Raw genomic sequence first — 22,750 nt, 5'->3', positions numbered from 1 at the left:
AATAGACAACGAGTCATCCCAAATTGAGGTGGGCTTCGAGAGCAAGATCTATGATTTTTTCCCCTTTTCCTCTTTTTGTGAATGTGTAGGTGTATGCTTCTGTGTGAGACCTTGTCTGTATAGTTTTGCTTCCACCATTTGTCTTAGGGTTCTATCCGTCCATGGTTTTATAAAAAAATTTTTTTCTTAGTAATTAATTATAATTTTAATAACTTTATTATACTTTACCTTCTTTCTTTCTTTTTCTTTCTTTCTTTCTTTCTTTCCTTCCTTCCTTCCTTCCCTCCTTTAGACAACGAATCATCCCAAATTGAGGAGGTGGTCTCTGAGAGCAAGATTTATGATTTTTTTCCCCTTTACCTCTTTTTGAGAGGGTGTATGTATATGCTGCTGTGTAAGATTTTGTCTGTATAGCTTTGCTCCCAACATTTGTCCTAAGGTTCTATCCATCCCTTTTTTTTCTATATAATTATTTTTTAATTCAATAACTTTATTATACTTTATTTTATTGTATCTTCTTTCTCTTTTTTCCTTCCTTCCCTCCTACCTTCCTTCCTCCCTCCCTCCTTTCTTTCCTTCTTTCTTTCTTTCTTTCTTCCTTCCTTCCTTTCTTACTGCCTTCCCTCCTTTCTTTCTTTCTTCATACTTCTAGTAATTCTCTCTACTTTTTCTCCCTTTTATTCTGAGCCGTGTGGATGAAAGGCTCTTGGTGCTGCAGCCAGGAGTCAGGGCTCTGCCTCTGAGGTAGGAGAGCCAACTTCAGGACATTGGTCAACAAGAGACCTCCCAGCTCCACATAATATCAAATGGCGAAAATCTCCCAGAGACCTCCATCTTAACACCAGCACCCAGCTTCACTCAACAACCAGCAAGCTAAAGTGCTGGACAACCTATGTGAAACAACTAGCAAAACAAGAACACAAGCCCACCCATTAGCAGAGAAGCTGCCTAAAATCATAATAAGGCCACAGACACGCCAAAACACACCACCAGACGTGAAACTGCCCACTAGAGAGACAAGATCCAGCCTCATCCACCACAACACAGGCACTAGTCCCCTCCACCAGGAAGCCTACACAACCAACTGAACCAATCTTAGCCACTGGAGACAGACATCAAAAACAGCGGGAACTACAAACCTGCAGCCTGCAAAAAAGAGACCCCAAACACAGTAAGATAAGCAAAATGAGAAGACAGAAAAACACACAGCAGATAAAGGAACAAGAAAAAAATGCACCAGACCTAACAAATGAAGAGGAAATAGGCAGTCTACCTGAAAAAGAATTCAGAATAATGGTAGTAAGGATGATCCAAAATCTTGGAAATAGAATGGACAAAATGCAAGAAACAGTTAACAAGGACCTAGAAGAAATAAAGATGAAACAAGCAACGATGAACAACACAATAAATGAAATTAAAAATACTCCAGATGGGATCAATAGCAGAATAACTGAGGCAGAAGAACGGATAAGTGACCTGGAAGATAAAATAGTGGAAATAACTACTGCAGAGCAGAATAAAGAAAAAAGAATGAAAAGAACTGAGGACAGTCTCAGAGACCTCTGGAACAACATTAAACGCACCAACATTCCAATTACAGGGGTTCCAGAAGAAGAAGAAAAAAAGAAAGGGACTGAGAAAATATGTGAAGAGATTATAGTTGAAAACTTCCCTAATATGGGAAAGGAAATAGTTAATCAAGTCCAGGAAGCACAGAGAGTCCCATACAGGATAAATACAAGGAGAAATACGCCAAGACACATATTAATCAAACTGTCAAAAATTAAATACAAAGAAAATATATTAAAAGCAGCAAGGGAAAAACAAGAAATAACACACAAGGGAATCCCCATAAGGTTAACAGCTGATCTCTCAGCAGAAACCCTACAAGCCAGAAGGGAGTGGCAGGACATACTGAAAGTGATGAAGGAGAAAAACCTGCAACCAAGACTACTCTACCCAGCAAGGATCTCATTCTGATTTGATGGAGAAATTAAAACCTTTACAGACAAGCAAAAACTGAGAGAGTTCAGCACCACCAAACCAACTTTACAACAAATGCTAAAGGAACTTCTCTAGACAAGAAACACAAGAGAAGGAAACGACCTATAATAACGAACCCAAATCAATATAGAAAATGGGAATAGGAACATACATATTGATAATTACCTTAAATGTAAATGGACTAAATGCTCCCACCAAAAGAAACAGATTGGCTGAATGGATACAAAAACAAGACCCTTATATATGCTGTCTACAAGAGACCCACTTCAGACCTAGAGACACATACAGACTGAAAGTAAGGGGATGGAAAAAGATATTCCATGCAAATGGAAACCAAAAGAAAGCTGGAGTAGCAATTCTCATATCAGACAAAATAGACTTTAAAATAAGGACTATTAAAAGGGACAAAGAAGGACACTACATAATGATCAAGGGATCGATCCAAGAAGAAGATATAACAATTGTAAATATTTATGCACCCAACATAGGAGCACCTCAATACATAAGGCAAATACTAACAACCATAAAAGGGGAGATCGACAGTAACACATTCATAGTAGGGGACTTTAACACCCCACTTTCACCCATGGACAGATCATCCAAAATGAAAATAAGGAAACACAAGCTTTAAATGATACATTAAACAAGGTGGACTTAACTGATATTTATAGGACACTCCATCCAAAAACAACAGAATACACATTTTTCTCAAGTGCTCATGGAACATTCTCCAGGATAGATCATATCTTGGGTCACAAATCAAGCCTTGGTAAACTTAAGAAAATTGAAATTATATCAAGTATCTTTTCCGGCCACAATGCCATGAGACTAGATATCAATTACAGGAAAAGATCTCTAAAAAATACAAACACATGGAGGCTAAACAATACACTACTTAATAATGAAGTGATCATTGAAGAAATCAAAGAGGAAATAAAAAAATACCTAGAAACAAATGACAATGGAGACACAACGACCCAAAACCTATGCGATGCAGCAAAAGCAGTTCTAAGCGGGAAGTTTATAGCAATACAAGCCCACCTGAAGAAGCAGGAAACATCTCGAATAAACAACCTAACCTTGCACCTCAAGATGCAATTAGAGAAAGAAGAACAAAAAAACCCCAAAGCTAGCAGAAGGAAAGAAATCATAAAAATCAGATCAGAAATAAATGAAAAAGAAATGAAGGAAACAATAGCAAAGAACAATAAAACTAAAAGCTGGTTCTTTGAGAAGATAAACCACTAGCCAGGCTCATCAAGAAAAAAAGGGAGAAGACTCAAATCAATATAATTAGAAATGAAAATGGAGAAGTAACAACTGACACTGCAGAAATAAAAAAGATCATGAGATTACTATAAGCTATTCTATGCCAATAAAATGGACAATCTGAAAGAAATGGACAAATTCTTAGAAATGCACAACGTGCCAAGACTGAATCAGGAAGAAATAGAAAATATGAGCAGACCAATCACAAGCACTGAAATTGAAACTGTGATTAAATATCTTCCAACAAACAAAAGCCCACGACCAGATGGCTTCACAGGTGCATTCTATCAAACATTTAGAGAAGAGCTAACACCAATCCTTCTCAAACTCTTCCAAAATATAGCAGAGGGAGGAACACTCCCAAACTCATTCTACGAAGCCACCATCACCCTGATACCAAAACCAGACAAGGATGTCACAAAGAAAGAAAACCACAGGCTAATATCACTGATGAACATAGATGCAAAAATCCTCAACAAAATACTAGCAAACCAAATCCAACAGCACGTTAAAAGGATCACACAATATGATCAAGTGGGGTTTATTCCAGGAATGCAAGGATTCTTCAATATACGCAAATCTATCAATGTGATAAACCATATTAACAAATTGAAGGAGAAAAACCATATGATCATCTCAATGGATGCAGAGGAAGCTTTTGACAAAATTCAACACCCATTTATGATAAAAACCCTGCAGAAAGTAGGCAGAGAGAGAACTTTCCTCAACATAATAAAGGCCATATATGACAAGCCCATGGCCAACATCATCTTCAATGGTGAAAAACTGAAGGCATTTCCACTAAGATCAGGAACAAGACAAGGTTGCCCACTCTCACCACTCTTATTCAACATAGTTTTGGAAGTTTTAGCCACAGCAATCAGAGAAGAAAAGGAAATAAAAGGAATCCAAATCAGAAAAGAAGAAGTAAAGCTGTCACTGTTTGCAGATGACATGATACTATACATAGAGAATCCTAAAGATGCTACCAGAAAACTACTAGAGCTAATCAATGAATTTGGTAAAGTAGCAGGATACAAAATTAATGCACAGAAATCTCTGGCATTCCTATATACTAATGATGAAAAATCTGAAAGTGAAATCAAGAAAACACTCCCATTTACCATTGCAACAAAAAGAATAAAATATCTAGGAACAAATCTACCTAAGGAGACAAAAGACCTGTATGCAGAAAATTATAAGACATTGATGAAAGAAATTAAAGATGATACAAATAGATGGAGAGATATACCATGTTCTTGGATTGGAAGAATCAACATTGTGAAAATGACTCTACTACCCAAAGCAATCTATAGATTCAATGCAATGCCTATCAAACTACCACTGGCATTTTTCACAGAACTAGAACAAAAAATTTCGCAATTTGTATGGAAACACAAAAGACCCCGAATAGCCAAAGCAATCTTGAGAACGAAAAAAGGAGCTGGAGGAATCAGGCTCCCTGACTTCAGACTATACTACAAAGCTACAGTAATCAAGACAGTATGGTACTGGCACAAAAACAGAAAGATAGATCAATGGAACAGGATAGAAAGCCCAGAGATAAATCCACGCACATATGGACACCTTATCTTTGATAAAGGTGGCAGGAATGTACAGTGGAGAAAGGACAGCCTCTTCAGTAAGTAGTGCTGGGAAAACTGGACAGATACATGTAAAAGTATGAGTTTAGATCACTCCCTAACACCATACACAAAAATAAGCTCAAAATGGAATAACGACCTAAATGTAAGGCCAGAAACTGTCAAACTCTTAGAGGAAAACATAGGCAGAACACTCTATGACATAAATCACAGCAAGGTCCTTTCTGACCCACCTCCTAGAGTAATGGAAATAAAAACAAAAATAAACAAATGGGACCTAATGAAACTTCAAAGCTTTTGCACAGCAAAGGAAACCATAAACAAGACCAAAAGACAACCCTCAGAATGGGAGAAAATATTTGCAAATGAAGCAACTGACAAAGGATTCATCCCCAAAATTTACAAGCAGGTCATGCAGCTCAATAACAAAAAAACAAACAACCCAATCCAAAAGTGGGCAGAAGACCTAAATAGACATTTCTCCAAAGAAGATATACAGACTGACAACAAACACATGAAAGAATGCTCAAGATCATTAATCATTAGAGAAATGTAAATCAAAACTACAATGAGGTATCATCTCACACCAGTCAGAATGGCCATCATCAAAAAATCTAGAAACAATAAATGCTGGAGAGCGTGTGGAGAAAAGGGAACACTCTTGCACTGTTGGTGGGAATGTGAATTGGTTCAGCCACTATGGAGAACAGTATGGAGGTTCCTTAAAAAACTACAAATAGAACTACCATATGACCCAGCAATACCAGTACTGGGCATACACCCTGAGAAAACCGAAATTCAAAAAGAGTCATGTACCAAAATGTTCATTGCAGCTCTATTTACAATAGCCAGGAAATGGAAACAACCTAAGTGCCCATCATTGGATGAATGGATAAAGAAGATGTGGCACATATATACAATGGAATATTACTCAGCCATAAAAAGAAATGAAATTGAGCTATTTGTAATGAGGTGGATAGACCTAGAGTCTGTCGTACAGACTGAAGTAAGTCAGAAAGAAAAAGACAAATACCGTATGCTAACACATATATATGGAATTTAAGAAAAAAAAAAGTCATGAAGAACTTAGGGGTAAGACAGGAATAAAGACACAGACCTACTGGAGAACGGACTTGAGGATATGGGGAGGGGGAAGGGTGAGCTGTGACAGGGCGAGAGAGAGGCATGGACATATACACACTAACAAACGTAAGGTAGATAGCTAGTGGGAAGCAGCTGCATGGCACAGGGATATCGGCTTGGTGCTTTGTGACCGCCTGGAGGGGTGGGATAGGGAGGGTGGGAGGGAGGGAGACGCAAGATGGAAGAGATATGGGAACATATGTGTATGTATAACTGATTCACTTTGTTATAAAGCAGAAACTAACACACCATTGTAAAGTAATTATACCCCAATAAAGATGTTAAAAAAAATAAAAAAAATAAACAGGAAATGTAAGAGCTAAAAAAAAAAATTAGCAAAGCAATTCATTAGTACATTAAAAGAATCTAATGCCAGGATCGAGTGGGATTTATCCCTGTGATGCAAGAATGGTTCTACATATGCAAGTGGTTAACTGTAATACACCACATTAACAAACAGATCCGTGTTCTAGAAAGATTGCTTTACACCAAAACGTAGGGTGGATTAAAAAGAGGAAGAAGAGGTTGGAGGAAGGTTACTGAAATAGTCAAGGATGGAGGAAAGAAAGGCAGCAGTTGTGGGAATGCAAAAGAGAGAGAAAGAGGAATGAAGGAGGTAGATTAGACAGAGAGTGGCAACTTGGGGATACAAAATTCAAGAAAGAGGAAGAGTTAAAGATAAGTCAAGTTTTGTGCCTGGGTAAAAACAGGATCAAGAAGTTGAAAAATTTGATTTTTGTATTGAATTTGAGGTGGTCATTGGCCACTGGATGGAGGTGTCTAGTATTTTCTATGTGTGTATATAGGTTTTGCATGAGAGTGTTATTAGTGACTTCCAAAAATCTAACAAGGTGCAGAAAAACTTAGTTATTGTATATTCCACTCAAGGGGAGATGGGAAATAGGATGTATTGTCTGTGGGGAATAGATGGCAGTGCAGTATGAGGACCTTCCTGGGCATATTTCTCTGTATTATAACCTACTGAACCATAGTATGTCAGTACCTTACTCTACCTATCACTATAAACAGCTACAGCAGAGACTCTAACTTTTCCACACTTTGCAAATTTCAAAAGTCATACTTATCAAGCAATCATTCAAACATATAGGCTAATTATAACATCAAAATTCGTAAACAGTTTTATACCATGCTTTATTTTCCAAAATAACCATGGTTTTTAAAATCCATGGTATAACAAGTAACTTGAGAAACCGTATGGTGAAACCATAATTAGGTACTTAACAAACAACAGAACAATTATGAATGTTTTTTATTTTCTTACCTCTATTATCAAAAACACTTGATTTTTTATTTGTCTCTCCATCTTTCTATATGGTACAACATTAAAGATAAAAACATTCATTAGTAACTTCACTTCTGAAAGATTTTGCCTTCTACCAATCAACCAAATTAATACAGATTTTCTTCCCTTTTATCTTCTAACTCTCTCATGAAAATTGTCTCAGGGACAATACTTATTACCAACCTCCTAGGACACCTTCCACAGGGATCTCAAATTTCACTAGTTCAAAATTGAGTTTAATATGAAGCCACATATAAACTTTACCCTCTTCTAGTACTCCACATTTTTTTTAAAGACATGGTAATCTATTTAGTGGTTGGTTCTAAAACGTTTAGTCATTCAGTTTGTTTCAGGGAAATACAATCCAACCTATTCTAATCCAATCTAATGCTTTAAGAACACATTGCTAAGAATCAAAATAAAATTTATCATCCCAGACTCTCCATTTACTGTAATAACATTTTTGCATCTGTCTGCCCCATTAGACAATGAGTCCTCAAGGGGAAAGATTATATCTTATTCTTCTTTGTATCCTATGTGACCAATTTATTCATTTTCCCTTCCTTCAGGAAAAAGTCACAGGGCTTTGGCCAACAGTAGATGCTCAATAAATATTAGATATTGCAATTGCTAAATGTTTGTTTGGATTAGTTTCTACTAATGAGAGTGAGTGAGTTTAGCACAAAGGTAACTCAACACATCTAGGGAAAGGAATCAGTTCTCATGAATAGATCCTAATACCCCTAACCAATCCATAACACGGTAGAGAGGGAGATGGTTCACAGAAGTAAAAGTTAACTAGATAAATTAATAATCACCATACAGAAGCTTGAGACATAATTTCATACCTTTTGTTCAATATCATTATCTTGTACATCTGGTTGACAAACAAGAGAAGGTACTGATGTTTTGGCAATATTCTTTGAACTACTTAGAGACCGATGAATGGTGTTTACAAAGGGTCCTAAAAGTAAATGAAAGAAACAGTATAGTTTTTAAAAGAACTCACTGAAGTATAATTTAATGGTTTAATTATAATTGTGTGGTTTAATTATAACTTAATTATAACTTAATTATTTAAATTGAACGGTTTCCTCACTTTAAAAATACATCTATAACTGTGAAGTCATCACTGCAACCAAAATAAAATTTCTAATACCCCTGAAAGTTTTCTCATCCACCTTTGTAATCCATTTATCTCTTTCTTCCCATCCTCAGACAACAGTGCTCTCTACCTCTTACACAAGATTAATCTGAATTTTCTAGAATTTTATATGAATGGGATCATATAGTATGTGATATATAGTATTTTTTGCCTGGCTTCTTTCACTCAGTATTGTATGTTTTAATAATTCATTCCTTTTTTAAAAAATTTCTGAGAAGTATTCCATTGTATGGATATGCTACCATTCTTTATCTATTCACCTGTTGTTTGGGTTGTTTCCCGTTTTGGCAACTTACAAATATTTATGAACTTACCTGCACAAGTTTTCGTGTGGGCATACTTTTTCATTTCTATTGGGTAAATATACCTAGTAGTAGAATGGCTGGGTCATATGGTAAGTATATGTCTAACTTTTAAGAAATGCCAAACTGTTTTCCCAAGCGGCTGTACCATTTCATGCCATTCAGCAGTGTGTCAGAGTTTTAATTCTCACACATCCTTGTCAACACTTAGTAGGCAGAAGAAAGGAAATAAGATCAAAGTGAAAAAGAAATAGAAAAACAAGAGAGGAAAAGTAACAGTTGACTCCTTGAGAAGTTCAGTAAAACTGATAAAGCCAGACCAGGAAAAAGAGAAGACACAAATTTCCATCATCGGGGAAATTAGAGATAACAGCATAACAGTCTATAGATAATACTAAAAATAACAGATTATGAAAATTTATAGCAATAAACTTATATGAAAGGGACAGATTTTCCTCAAAAACAATCAAATCTCACTCATGAATAAATAGAAAATATGAAGAACCTCATATCTATTAAAGAAATGGAATATATAGTTAAAAACATTTCTACAAAGAAAACTCCAGGCTCAAAAGACTTTACTTCTGAATTACACAAAATACCAAAGGAAGAATTTACACTAATTCTACACAAATTCATCCAGAAAATTGAAGAGGAGTAAACTCCTCTCCCAACTCATAGTTTGATACCAGAATCACTCAGATATAAAAATCATTACAAGACATTACAAGAAAAGAAAAACTCAGTCAATATTCTCCTATGAATAAAGATGCAAAATCTATAAATAAATTGAATCTAACAATATACAATAAAAGATAATACATAATGAATAAGTGAGGCTTATTCCAAGAATGCAGGGTTAGTTTATCATTCAAAAATAAGCCAAAGTAACTTACCACAGTAAGAGAAAAGAAGAGGAAATGTAGACAATTATCTCAAAGATGAAAGGAAAAACTTGATAAAATTCAACACCCATTCATGATGAAACTTCTTAGTGAATGAGGAGTATGAAGGTATGTCCTTCCTTTGATAAAAGCTATCTTCAAATCTCCAGAACTATATTCTAATTTATATTGATCACTTGGCCTTATATTTTAGAAGAAGATCAGAATGTACACAATCACCATTTTGTTCAGCACTGTTCTGGAGGTCCTGGCCAGCAAGAAAAAGAAATGAAAGGTGAACCCAAATAAAATCCCAGCTGACTATGTTGTAGAAATTGGAGAACTGAAAAGATACATACATGCCAATGTTCACAGCACTGCTATTTACAGTAGTCAAGACATGGAAATAACCCAAGTGCCCATCAAAAAATGATTGGCTTAAGAAGATGTGGTGTATCATGTATGTGTATACACACACACGGAATATTAGGTGACCATAAGAAATAATGAAATATTGCTGTTTGCAGTAACATGGATGGACCTAGAGAATATTATGCTTAGTGCATTAAGTCAGACACAGAAAGACAAATACTATATATCACTTATATGTGGAATCTAAAAAATAATACAAATGAATCTATACAAAAGAGAAATGGACTCACAGACTTAGAAAACAAACTTAATGATTACCAAAGGGGAGAGGGAATAAGGAAGGGACAAATTAGTATTGGATTAATGGATACAAACTATATTCATAAAAGAGATAAGCAACAAGGATTTACTGTATAGCACAGGGAATTATACTCAATATCTTGTAATAACCTATAATGGAATATAATCTGCCAAAAAAAACCCTGAATCATTATGCTGTACACCTGAAACTATTGCAATATTGTAAATCTACTATACTTAAATAAAAAAAATAAAATTTCTATGGAAATGCAAAGGCCCTAGAACAACCAAGTCAACTTAGAAGAACAACAAATGTTGGAGAACCCAAACTGCCAAATTTCAAGACTTATTATAAAGCTATAGTAATTAAGAGAATGCTATTGAATATACTCACATAAGGACAAATAGACCAATAAAAGAAAAGAGCATGTCCAGAAATAGGTCCAACTATATATGATTACTTCATCTTCTCAAAGATACCAATGAAACTCACTGGTGTTGAAACAACTAAATGTGTACAAGGTAAGACTGGATAGTCCAGTCTTCTCAGATAGCAAGGAAGCTAACAAAAATCACTAGGGTTGTGTCAAAAAGGACTCGAAAGTTATCTTGAAGGGGCCCTCACTGGCCAGAGCTGTCACAATTTCAACGTTAGTAAGCACAGTAATAGCAAATTTTAAGCACATAAAATTTATATAAATCTGTGAATTCATAATGAAACAAAACTAATTGCTCACTGTTAGAAGATGCTACTGAAACAATACATTATTTTGAAAACTAATAAATGATGGTAAAATATTAAGCATCAGTCTGCTTTTCTCAAGTATCCTGTATCACAAAGTAACCAAATAGTAGTTGGGGGAAAGTTTCTTTTTATTAGAAATTTTCTAGCTAGTTTACGAAGAAGGAAAAATATCCCAATTTTGTAACGCATAATTAATTTGTGGATCAAGGCCTTGAACATAAATGGCTGCTAATATCACAAAGAGAAAGACAATGCAATATTATGTGTCTCCTGATGGAAAGATACACCATCATGTATGAATCAGTCTTGCTAAAGAAACTGAACCTGAAAGTGCATAGATTTAACTAATACTTTACAGGAAGTACAGAAGAAATAACATATACCATATAGATGCAATCAGCAAAAATTCAGTAACTGAGGAGCTCAACAAGACAAGCAACTCAATTCCTTCAACAAATAAACTAATTTTAAAGAAGAGGAGGGAGGGAGGGAGGGAGGGAAAGAGAGGAATATATGGAAGGAGAACCTATAGATTAAAAGACTCAAAAGACATACAAACTATCACAGTATGTGTCAATGTAGATTCAAAGTAATGTCAAAATACTTTTGTGACATTTATGAGATTACTGGAAGCTGAATTGTAATTAGATATTTGATTACATTAAGGAATTATTATTTGTGCAATGTGATCATGGTATTGTGCTTACACATTAAAAAAATAATCCTTATCTTTTAGGTACATATTGATAAGTTGATGGATGAAAATAATATGTGTGGGATGTGCTTTAAAACAATATGGCAGCAGGGAGAAGTTGAGGACACAGACAAAACAAAACTGTCCAGGAGTTGCTGAAGCTGAAAGATAGGCACATAAAGATTCTGTTGGTTTTTGCTTATGTTTGAAATGTTTAATAAGTCTAAAAAAAGTCATTAACAAAATTATGGAAATATGTGCCACAAATAAGACAAAAGATTAATGTCTTTGCCATATCAAAGAGAACTCATAGAAATGAACCTCAAATAAAAAGTAACAAAATATACAAACTATAAGGAAAAATGTAACATTTTATTATACTGAACTAAGAACTTCTGTACATCAAAAGATAAAAAAAGAATAGAAACAAATTACAAATTGGAAGAAGATATTGCTATACCATATATATGTATATAATAGAATGTGTGACCAAAAAAATCTTTCAAATCTGTAAAAGAAAGAAAAATACCCCAATAGGAAAATGGACAAGAGATTTAAAAAAATAATTTCTCAGAAAAGGGAACATGACCCAGAAATCCCATATTGAGGCATATAACCCCTAGAGAATCACCTGTCCATGAATACCAGGAGATATATATGTATAGAATGGTGAAATATTGTTCAAATAACAGATACTTCCACCAAAAGAAAAACATATTAAATTGTGGTGTATTTACACAATGGGATATTCACACAATGGGATAGGATTAGTACTGAAAGGAAGTAAAATGTCAGACAATACATAGGTAAAACTTTTGAAATATAATGCTGAGTATAAAAAGTAAGTCACAAAACACTGTATACAATATCATATCAATTATATTAAAATACCTTAATAATGTTATCTATGTCCATCAGAACCATGGAGAACAACAGTTTTAAAGATTTTTTGGGGAAAAAAAAAGCCTGACAACTTATAATTCGATATCAAGGGTAAATAGTATAATTCAGGAATGAAGGTAAAATAAAAATACTCTCAGGTGAAGGAAAACTAAGATAATTCAGTGCCAGATAATTTGTTCTAAAAGAGATGCTAAGGGAAGTTCTACAGACTGAAGGAAAATGATACCAGAAAGAAACATGGGACCAGAAACATCAGGAATTAATGGGTGACCAAAATGTTAATTATTTGAGTAAATATGATAGGCTGTTCTTCCCCTATTTAGTCATTTAAATGATGATTACTCTGAGTGGCTGTTTGGTATATGTAGATGTAATACATAAGATAATTATAACAAAGGGGAGAGGAGTAAGGAGACATATATAGTGGTAAGGTTTCCACATTCTACATAAAGAGGTAGAATATCTAGTTAGGGTTGACTGTGATAAGCCAAGTAAGTACACTGTTACTTAGAACAACCACTAAAAAATCTGTACAAAGAGACATAGTAAAAACAATAGCCACGGACAGTTGGAAATCAAACTTTAAAAATACCATGTACAACAGTACCAAAAATGAAGCACTTATGTATACATATAACACAACATATACAAGATTTCTATACTGAAAACTACAAAACACTTATGAAAGAAATCAAGGACGACCTAAAAGTCCTTGATTGGAAGGACCCTGTAAAGATTTCTTTCCCCCTTAAATCGATCTATAGATTGATTTAATATACTTTATTCAAAAATCCTGGCATAATTTTTGCAGTAAAGCTGAGTATAAAGTTTGTACTCAGATAAATGAATTAAAATACCCATAAAAATTTTGAAGAAAAGTAAAGTTGCTGGAATTATGCTACATTTTAATAACAAGCTACAGTAATCAAAGACAGAGCAATATGGGCAAAGGGGGAGACACACTGATCAATCAGAAACAGAAACGGAAAATTAAAAGGCAAGTTACAGACTGAGAGAAAATATTTGCAAGTCACACACCTGAAAAATACTTCTATTCAGAATATACAAATAACTCCCAAAACTCAACAGAGCAAAAAGCTTCAACAGATACTTCACCAGGCAGGATTTACAAAAGGCAAACAGCATATGAAAAGATATTCATCATCATTAGCCATCAGGCAAATACAAATGAAAACTACAATGAGATACCATTATATCTATTAGAATGATTAAAATAAAAAGTACTGATAATACCAACAATTACAAGGATGCACAGTAAACAGGGAATGCAAAATGCTACAGCCACTCTGGAAAACAGTTGGGCAATTCTTTATAAACTTAAACATATACAACAATTCCTTGTTCACACAAAAAGCTTAATGTATACTTCTGATCTTTCTATTCATAATCACCAAAAATCTGGAAACAACCAAATTTCCTTCAACTGATGTATGCATAAATAAACCTGGTACATACACACAATGGACTACTACTCAGCAATAAAAAGGAGTCAACTACTGACAAATGAAATAATTTGAAAGAATTTCAAAGGCATGCTGAAAGGAGCAATTATCAAAAGATCAAATTTGGTATGATTCCATTTACAAGGCATTTTCCAAAGGAAAAAGAACTATAGTGATGGAGAACATATCAGTGGTTGCCTGGGCTTATTAGTGGGAGAGAAGACGGTGTGACTGCAAAAGGACATTTTTGGAATGTTGTAAATGTTCTCACATGATTCTGGTAGAGGTCATACTAATTCATACGTGTGTTAAAATTCATGCAATTATATAAAAAATTCCATTTTGCTTTAGGGTAATTTAAAATCCAAAATAAATTACCTCAGGATCTTTTTATGAGAATGAAAAAATACAGAGACAAGATCAGAAGCAGGAACTATAGAGAATTCTGGCCTCTGAACTCTGGATAGTTGCCAATTATGAAACGTGAGGGCAGACTGCCCATAAGAGTGTAAAGGTTGTGACACTGTATGGAGTTCATACTTAGTTCAGTGATGAGATGGAAACTAAGGAGGTATGATTATGGTGAATGGGAAAGAGGGGCACTTTTAATATATAATGAATTGTGATATCACTACTGTACATTTCTAAAATTCACACAAAACAAGAATGATTCACTTGCTAATCTCTTAGAGGGTAGAAAAAGATCCTCTCCCCCCCAGATATGTATTAATATAGTTTTAGAATTCATCTTTGTCTCCCAGCTATGCTTAATTAAGTTTATAGTGTTGATACCTGGACGACTGTCACAGATAGAGTGGTACCTTAGTGAGGCTGAAAATCATATTTTCCATCTATCATTCTTTCCTCCAATAACACTGAGATTTTTTTGACATCAGTAAGACCAGTCTGGCCTGCATTCAACACTAGACTTTTAGAAGACCATTCTGCATGAGATAACTGCTTTAGAGACTGAGAATTTAGTTTTATTGTCTACATTTAGTAGATATGTGGCTTGTATTGTCATAATTGTATGTGTTGTAAGTAACTCTTTGATATTTTATTAAAAAAATCTTTGGACTTTAAAAATGGGACCAAAAAATCTTTGGACTTCAAAAATCTTTGGTCTTTAAAGCTTAGAGCTGAATTAAGTAAACCTCAGTAGTCCTGAGTGGAAGACAGCCTCAGCTAACCCTATCTTATTCCAGAGACTTTATGAGACTAATCAAATTACACAGTCAGGGAAGAAAAGATTTTAAACTTTTTCTTTAGAATTTAACTGATAAAGACAAAGGGATTTAATTTTTATACTTTAATTTTTCCCTGGAAATTTAATATGGGAGAAGAATTCATATTGCTCAATTTCTAACAGTCTTATACTTTTGATAGTATATTATTGGGAGGATATTTATGCTGTTGTTTGGGTTCTGGTCTAACCCAAATGAGCTCTAATGGACAACATGAAGTAACATAGAATGATATAAATAAAGAAAGTGATATTTCACTGGGGTCCATAGTGGGTTGAGTGAATGTACATAAACTTAATTTCTGACTCACTTCAGAGTTTTTTTCTTTTTTTTAACATCTTTATTGGAGTATAATTGCTTTACATTGTTGGGTTAGTTGCTGCTGTATAACAAAGTGAGTCAGCTATACGTATACATATATCCCCATATCCCTTCCCTCTTGCGTTTCAGAGTTTTTAAAAATCATTTCGAGCAATATAAAAATTATCTTGCAATTTGTTACATTCATGTATTTTTCATTCAGCAGCAATAGACCATTTAATTTGTCTAAAATGATAAGTTTAGAACACTAAATCTGTAACTTGAGATGAAATTCTGAAAGCAATAGAGGTTATATCATTGTTTGTAAGCATCACTCTAAATCTGTCATTTGACAACAAAGAACAGAGGAATTATCTGAACTTAAGCAAAAAAGGCCATCCAAATTCAGTCTTTCCCAAAAATACTATTTAATATTTCTTATCACAATATTAAATTACCATATGCTCCTTTATCTTCTTTCTGGTCACCAACAGGATAAATTATCTTTATGTCATCATTACTCTTCTTTTTCTTCTTTGGAGAATTAGCTTAAAGAAATGCAACAAAACATTTATTTTTAATAATGATGATGACAGAATTACCCAAGACAGGCTCTCTTTTCATGCCCAATAGGAAGTGAGCCTATATGCTAATTTCTATTTAGGATTGTGGGGAGGTATTGGAGAAGATGGAGGAATGCGAAAAACGATTACTCTTCAAATATTATCCCTTCAAGTTAAAAGATAGAAGGACAGAATTTTCCTCTGACAGAGAGAAAAGCTATACCTGGCTCAACTGTAACATGCCATTTCATCTTTGTAGAGATGGATACCAATATAGCTACTGGCTGGAGACCCACCAGCCAACAGTGACAATTGCAACTCTTGAATGTACCTCACAGCCTAGCATAAGCAACCATATACATATTCCTCTTTTGTGATAAAGGAAATTATAGTTCCCGTTTCTAACCATTTAGGAGGGCAAAGGATCCTCACAGCATGTGCGCTCAATGGGTTTTCATTAAGGCTGTCAAATGTGAGAGTGATCTGTCTTCTCATTGGAGCAGGTTCACCCAATGTTCCTGTCCTCTCTTATTCTCTCTGTCCCTCTGGAAGCTATCTACTTGGTGGAAGATGACAACATTACTATAGAGGAATAATTCAATTTCATTTGTCACTTTGATAAAATAAATTAATTTATATCCCACTTCTTCAAAAAAAGGGATTTGAGGCAACAAGTGTTTAAAAATGTCTTCTTGAAACTCTTTTCCTATTAAATGAGAAAATTAATGGTTCTTGATGCAGGGATGTATATAGTTTCTAAAGTGATTTCTTTTTTGAAGGATGAACTTGCTATCATTATCTCAATGAGCTGAATAGGCTGAATTAGTCCATTCAGTAAGCATGCATGTATACAAACACACACAAAGATATACATATATACATACAATACTAGGTGCTCTGTGAAACAGAAAGGTGGGAGTTACGATATAATAGGTAGTTAAGACAGTGGGAAGTATGGAATACATGTATTAAGAATAATACAAAGTACTATAAGTGATTCGAAGGACAGGTATCTTCAAATTACAGTTATCAAGAAAGACTTTTTGTAGTGTCACTTACAGTGGAGCTTAAAGAATTGTAGGAGTTACAGAGATGGACAGTGAGCATGTCATTCCAGGCTAGAAACTTGGATAAATAGAGGCACAGAAGTATAAAAGTTCACTTGTGTTTTAGGAACGGTCAGCAGTCTCGTTTGATTAGACAATGAAATTAATTGAATGCTTACTATGTGCTAGAACTCTTGGGCTCTTTATGCGATTTAGGAGTATTTTCTTCTCAGATGATGCAACTGTGATTCAAAGAGGTTAAATAATTTTGTTCAAGCTATTTACATGGCTAGACAATGGTAAAGCAGGACTTTGACTTCAGCAGTTTGGCTCTAGAGCCTAAGCATATCACCCCTAGATCATATCTGCCTTATTCAAGGAGGTAATGTGAAATAAAGTTAGGTTTGGGTTTGACCCTAGATGGTGATGAATGGTTGTCTAAAAAGTCTGAGCTTCATTTAAGAGGTAATGGGGATCTTTAAGTTTTGAGGCCAGGAGAAAAAAACTAGAACAGAGTTTTACGTGTAATTATGTAGCAGTGTAAAAAATGGATCTGAGGTAGGTAAAAATGAGAGCCAATGGAGACTAGTTAGTAATATACTTAAGTGACAAAGGGAGGCTCTCACATAGAAACAGGATTGATGGGACAGAGATAGGATTGATCTGATGCTATGATGATAACTCATGGAAGATTATTATCTTCTTTCCTAATACATTTAGTCACAGATAATTAAAACAAGTCTACATTTTTGTATTCTGGCCATGAAATTTTAATATCATTAATTAATTTAATAAATCCTACTATAGTCTTAAAATGTTAAAAATAAAAGGAAGCTGGTAGATACTGGGCATAACAAAGTAATGACTTGATGTTCTTCCTTTAAACTTTCATTTCTTCCCTTTTTTTCCTTTCTTTGTTCCTTTCTATCTTTCTCCACCTCCTTTCCTTCTTCCCTGTGTTCTTTTCTGGTACTGTCTATTCTTTATGGCTGGCAAAATAGTAGAACACCATGTTGGTATGTGATAGCAATTATCTTACAAATTTCTAAGGTTTCAGTAGCAAAAAATACATTAAGCATAGGGAAGTTGGTTAGAACTGCAATATAGGCAAGCCTGTCTGCTGAACCACTTGATAAGGTTATTTTAATTTTTACATGTATGTCTACTTTTCAACTTGAACTATTACAGGGAAATGCCTAGAACCCTTCGCTGGCACAAAGCAGGTAGCAAACGTGAGCAAACAGAGTTTTGTAAAAGGATCTTTTACATAAATACACAGACAAGCACTTTCTACATAGCTACATCAGCCCTTAATGTTCTCACATTCATAATGTGGTCCATCTTGTTCTCTGTAATCAATTGTATTTTTCCTCATATCTTCTCTTTTAATGCCACTTCCTTGCATTTTTTGTAAATGATAAGCCATTTTTTTCTCTAGAAGGGCTTGTTTCTAAAATATTAAAGAAGTATATTGGTTAACATCAACTTGCTGTTTAGAAATACAAATAAATATTTAAAATGTGATAGTATGTTGGAAATGAGCAAGCCTTATGACTTGTAAGGTTATTCAGAGTACAAATTTGGGGGGGTAGTAAGGGGTAAATTGCCAAACATGGTCAAACATGAAGAATATATTTAACCCTTAGATGCAATTTATCTCACTGCACACCTTCAGGGTGTCTAGTTTCAGATCAGATAGCATCTCAATGCATTGCTCTCCTGGTGAGTTTAGGCAATTTCAAATCATCTTCAGTTGGAGGATTCCTTAACCAAGAGTCACTCAGGCCTATTATATTATATATTATATATAATTATATATTATAATAATATATTGTTATATATATAATTATATATAATAATATAATATATAATAATATATTATAATAGTACATAATTATATATATTATATTATAGGCAAACATAATATCATACATGAAATTTGACTTCTCTCTGTAAATCTCTGGACTAATATTGATACTGGATGTGCCAGAAAAGAGATAGCTGCACAGAGGAAATCACCCAGAAATCCTCAGAGAATTTCCTAAAGTAGTCAGCAATGGAATGGATCACTATGTGTATGTGAGGAGACAATCCAAGACCAAAGACAGGATCATCCCAAAAGATTCAAGAAAACAGTACTTGGCACCTACCTATGATGCCTATTCTCACCAGCCACCCCAGAAAAATTTTGTAAGTCGTAGGGCACTGGGTAGAGTACTAAAATGTTGCCTCAGTAGTGGGGAATAACTAGTCCCAGATTAAACATGATTCTGGCCCCATCTAACAACTATTAAAAAGCAAGACCTATAAAAATCAAACCATTTCCAAATAAACTACCTATCTACATTCAAGAACAAAAGCTAAGGAATATTTATAAAAAGCTGAAAATATTCAGCACACACAATATAAAATTCACGATATCTGGCATCTAATCAAAGAATACCAAGCATATAAAGAAGCACAGAAATATGACCCATAAAGTGAGTAATCAATCAAAAATGATCCAGAAATGATACAGCTGTTAGAATTAAAGATAACATTAAAATTGATAAACTAAAAATAGAGCTATCATATGATGCCACAATCCTACTTCTAGGCATATATCTGGAGAAAACTCTAATTTGAAAAGATACATGCATCCCAATGCTCACTGCAGCACTATTTACAACAGTCAGGACATGGAAGCAACCTAAATGTCCATCAACATAGGAATGGATAAACAAGATGTGGTATATATATATATACATACATACATATATATATACATATATATATATATATATATACACACACATACAATGGAATATTACTCAGCCATAAAAAAGAATTACATAATGCCATTTGCAGCAACATGGATGGACCTAGAGATCATCACATAAGTGAAGTAAGTCAGAGAAAGACAAATATCATATCACTTATATGTGGAATCTAAAAAAATGATACAAATGAACTTATTTACAAAGTAGCAATAGACTCAACAGACATAGAAAACAAACTTATGGTTACCAAAGGGGATAGCAGGGAGTGGGTGGAGAGATAAATTAGGAGTTTGGGATTAACATATACACACTATTATATATAAAATAGGTAAACAACAAGGACTTGATCTATAGCACAGGGAACTATATGCAGTATCTTGTAATAACCTATAACGGAAAAGAATCAGAAAAGGCATCTATCTAGATATACTTATATATGTACAACTGAATCACTGTTGCACACTTGAACCTAACACGACTTGTAAATTAACTATACTTGAATTAAAAAAAAACAGATAACATAACTACACTCCATATATTTACAAGGTAAACAAGAGACACAGAAGATATAAAAAGGGCCCAAATCAATTTTTTTTTAATGTGTGAGATGAGTAATGCAATGGATGCATTAATGGCAGAGTAGATATTGCAGGGAAAGAGATTAATTAATACATGTTCAGAAAAAGAAACCATCTAAAAAGAAACACTGAGAGAAAAAGAAAATTACAAAATGAGAGGCTGTGGCCAAGATGGCAGAGTAGGAAGACCCTGAGCTCACCTCCTTCCATGGGCACACCGAAATTAAAACTATCTGCAGGGCAACTGTGAGAATGACATGAAGACTAGCAGAAAAGATTTTCCACAACTAAAGCTATAAAGAAGTAACCACAATGAGATGGGTAGGAGAGGAAGAGGTGAGGTATAGTCAAGAGCCACACCTTGGGGTAGGTGACCCACAAGAGGATAATCACAATTGCAGAGGTTCTTCCCAAGGAGAAAGAGGTCCAAGCTCAACATCAGGCTCCCCAGCCAGGGGGTCCTGCACCAAGAAGACGAACCTCAAGAACATCTGGTTTTGAAGGTCAGCAGGGCTTGTGTATGGGAGAACCAGAGGGCTGTAGGAAATAGTGACTCTGTTCTTAAAGGGCACATGTAAATCTCACATGTTCTAAGTCCCAGTACAGAGGCAGTAAGTTGAAAGAAGCCTGGGTCAGACCAACTTGTTCATCTTGGAGAGACTCCTGGAGAGATAGGAGGCAGTTGGCATTCCCTTTGGGGATGGAGATGCTGGTGGTAGCCATTTGGGGAGACTTGTTCTACTATGAAGACACCAGAGCTGGCAAGTGCCATTTTGGAATCCTCCCTCTAGCTTATTAGCACTGGGGGATGATCTTCTCACCAGGGAGCTGGCACCAGTCCTGGGATCCACCTGGGCCATACAACCAGCCTCACTGTGACCCACCATCTCCTAACAGGTGACTAGTTCCTAACCCAGCCACCACAGGCCCCATAGCCAGCCTCACCAGGACATGCTTTGCCCACCAGTTGGCTGGCATGAGACATGGGACTCCCTGGGCCTTGTAACCAGCTGCACCAGGACCCAGCTATGTCCATCAGTGGGCAGGCAGCCAACCAGACCAGGGGCCAGCCCTTCCTACCGGTGCACCAAAGTAGTCAGCCCTGCAACTGCAGAAGAGAAGAGCCCATGCAGCCCCCATAGGGGACACTCCTAGAGCATAGAGCTCTCATGACCAGAGGGGAGTGTGCTGCTGGGCGTCATAGAATGGTACTTATATAAGGACACTTCTTCAAGATTGGGAAATGTAACTTATCTATCTAATACACAGAAATAAACACAAAGAATTAGGCAAAGTGAGGAGAGAGAGCAATATGTTCCAAACAAAAACAAAACTTCAGAAAAAGAACTAAATAAAGTGGAGATAAACAATCTACCTGATAAAATTGAGTTCAAGGTAATGGTCATAAACACACTCAAGGAACACAGAAGAAGATGGATGAACAGTGAGAAGTTCAACAAGAGTTAGAAAACATAAAGAAGAATCAAACAGACTGAATAATACAATAACTAAAATAAAAAATACACTAGAAGGAATCAACAGATTAGCTGATACAGAGGAACAGATTGGTGAACCGGAAGACAGAGTAGTTGTAATCACCCAAGCTGAACAGAAAAAAGAGTTCAACAAAATAAGGAGAGTTTAAGACATCTCTGGACATCAACCACACTATCATTTGCATTACAGTGGTCCCAGAGGGAGAAGAGAGAGGGAAAGGCACTGATAACTTATTTGAAGAAATAGATGAAAACTTGTCTAACCTGGGAGAGAAAATAGACATTCAGGTCCAGGAAGCACAAAGAAACCCAATCAAGATCAACCCAAAGAGATCCACACCAAGACACATTATAATTAAAATGGCAAAAATTAAAGAATCGTAAAAGCAGCAGGAGAAAAGCAACTAGTTATGTACAAGGTGACTCACATAAGACTCTGAGCTAACTTTTCAGCAGAAATTTTGCAGACCAGAAAAGAGTGGCACAATATATTCAAAGTGTGAAAGGGAAAACTATAACCAAGAATACCTGGCAAGGCTATCATTCACATTTGAAGGACAGCTCTTAAGTTTTGTAGATAAGCAAAAGCTAAGAGTTCAGCACTACTAAACTG

The 22,750-nt window shown here is 35.1% G+C and overlaps 1 protein-coding gene across 1 annotated transcript in view; it reads right to left on the bottom strand.

The window, feature by feature from the left end:
- Window positions 1–22,750, bottom strand: part of FSIP2 (fibrous sheath interacting protein 2) — a 136,078-nt gene that overhangs the window by 97,301 nt on the left and 16,027 nt on the right. The window contains exons 8-10 of the mRNA XM_065880157.1: window positions 18,628–18,754; window positions 16,154–16,243; window positions 8,172–8,287 (exon numbers count right to left, since the gene is read on the bottom strand). Coding sequence (XP_065736229.1) covers window positions 8,172–8,287; window positions 16,154–16,243; window positions 18,628–18,754 — 333 coding nt within the window. The remainder of the gene's footprint in view (window positions 1–8,171; window positions 8,288–16,153; window positions 16,244–18,627; window positions 18,755–22,750) is intronic.

This window comes from Phocoena phocoena, chromosome 7, assembly GCF_963924675.1.
Source record: "Phocoena phocoena chromosome 7, mPhoPho1.1, whole genome shotgun sequence".
Taxonomy (NCBI): Eukaryota; Metazoa; Chordata; class Mammalia; order Artiodactyla; family Phocoenidae; genus Phocoena; species Phocoena phocoena.
This window is presented reverse-complemented; position numbering and strand designations above follow the sequence as displayed.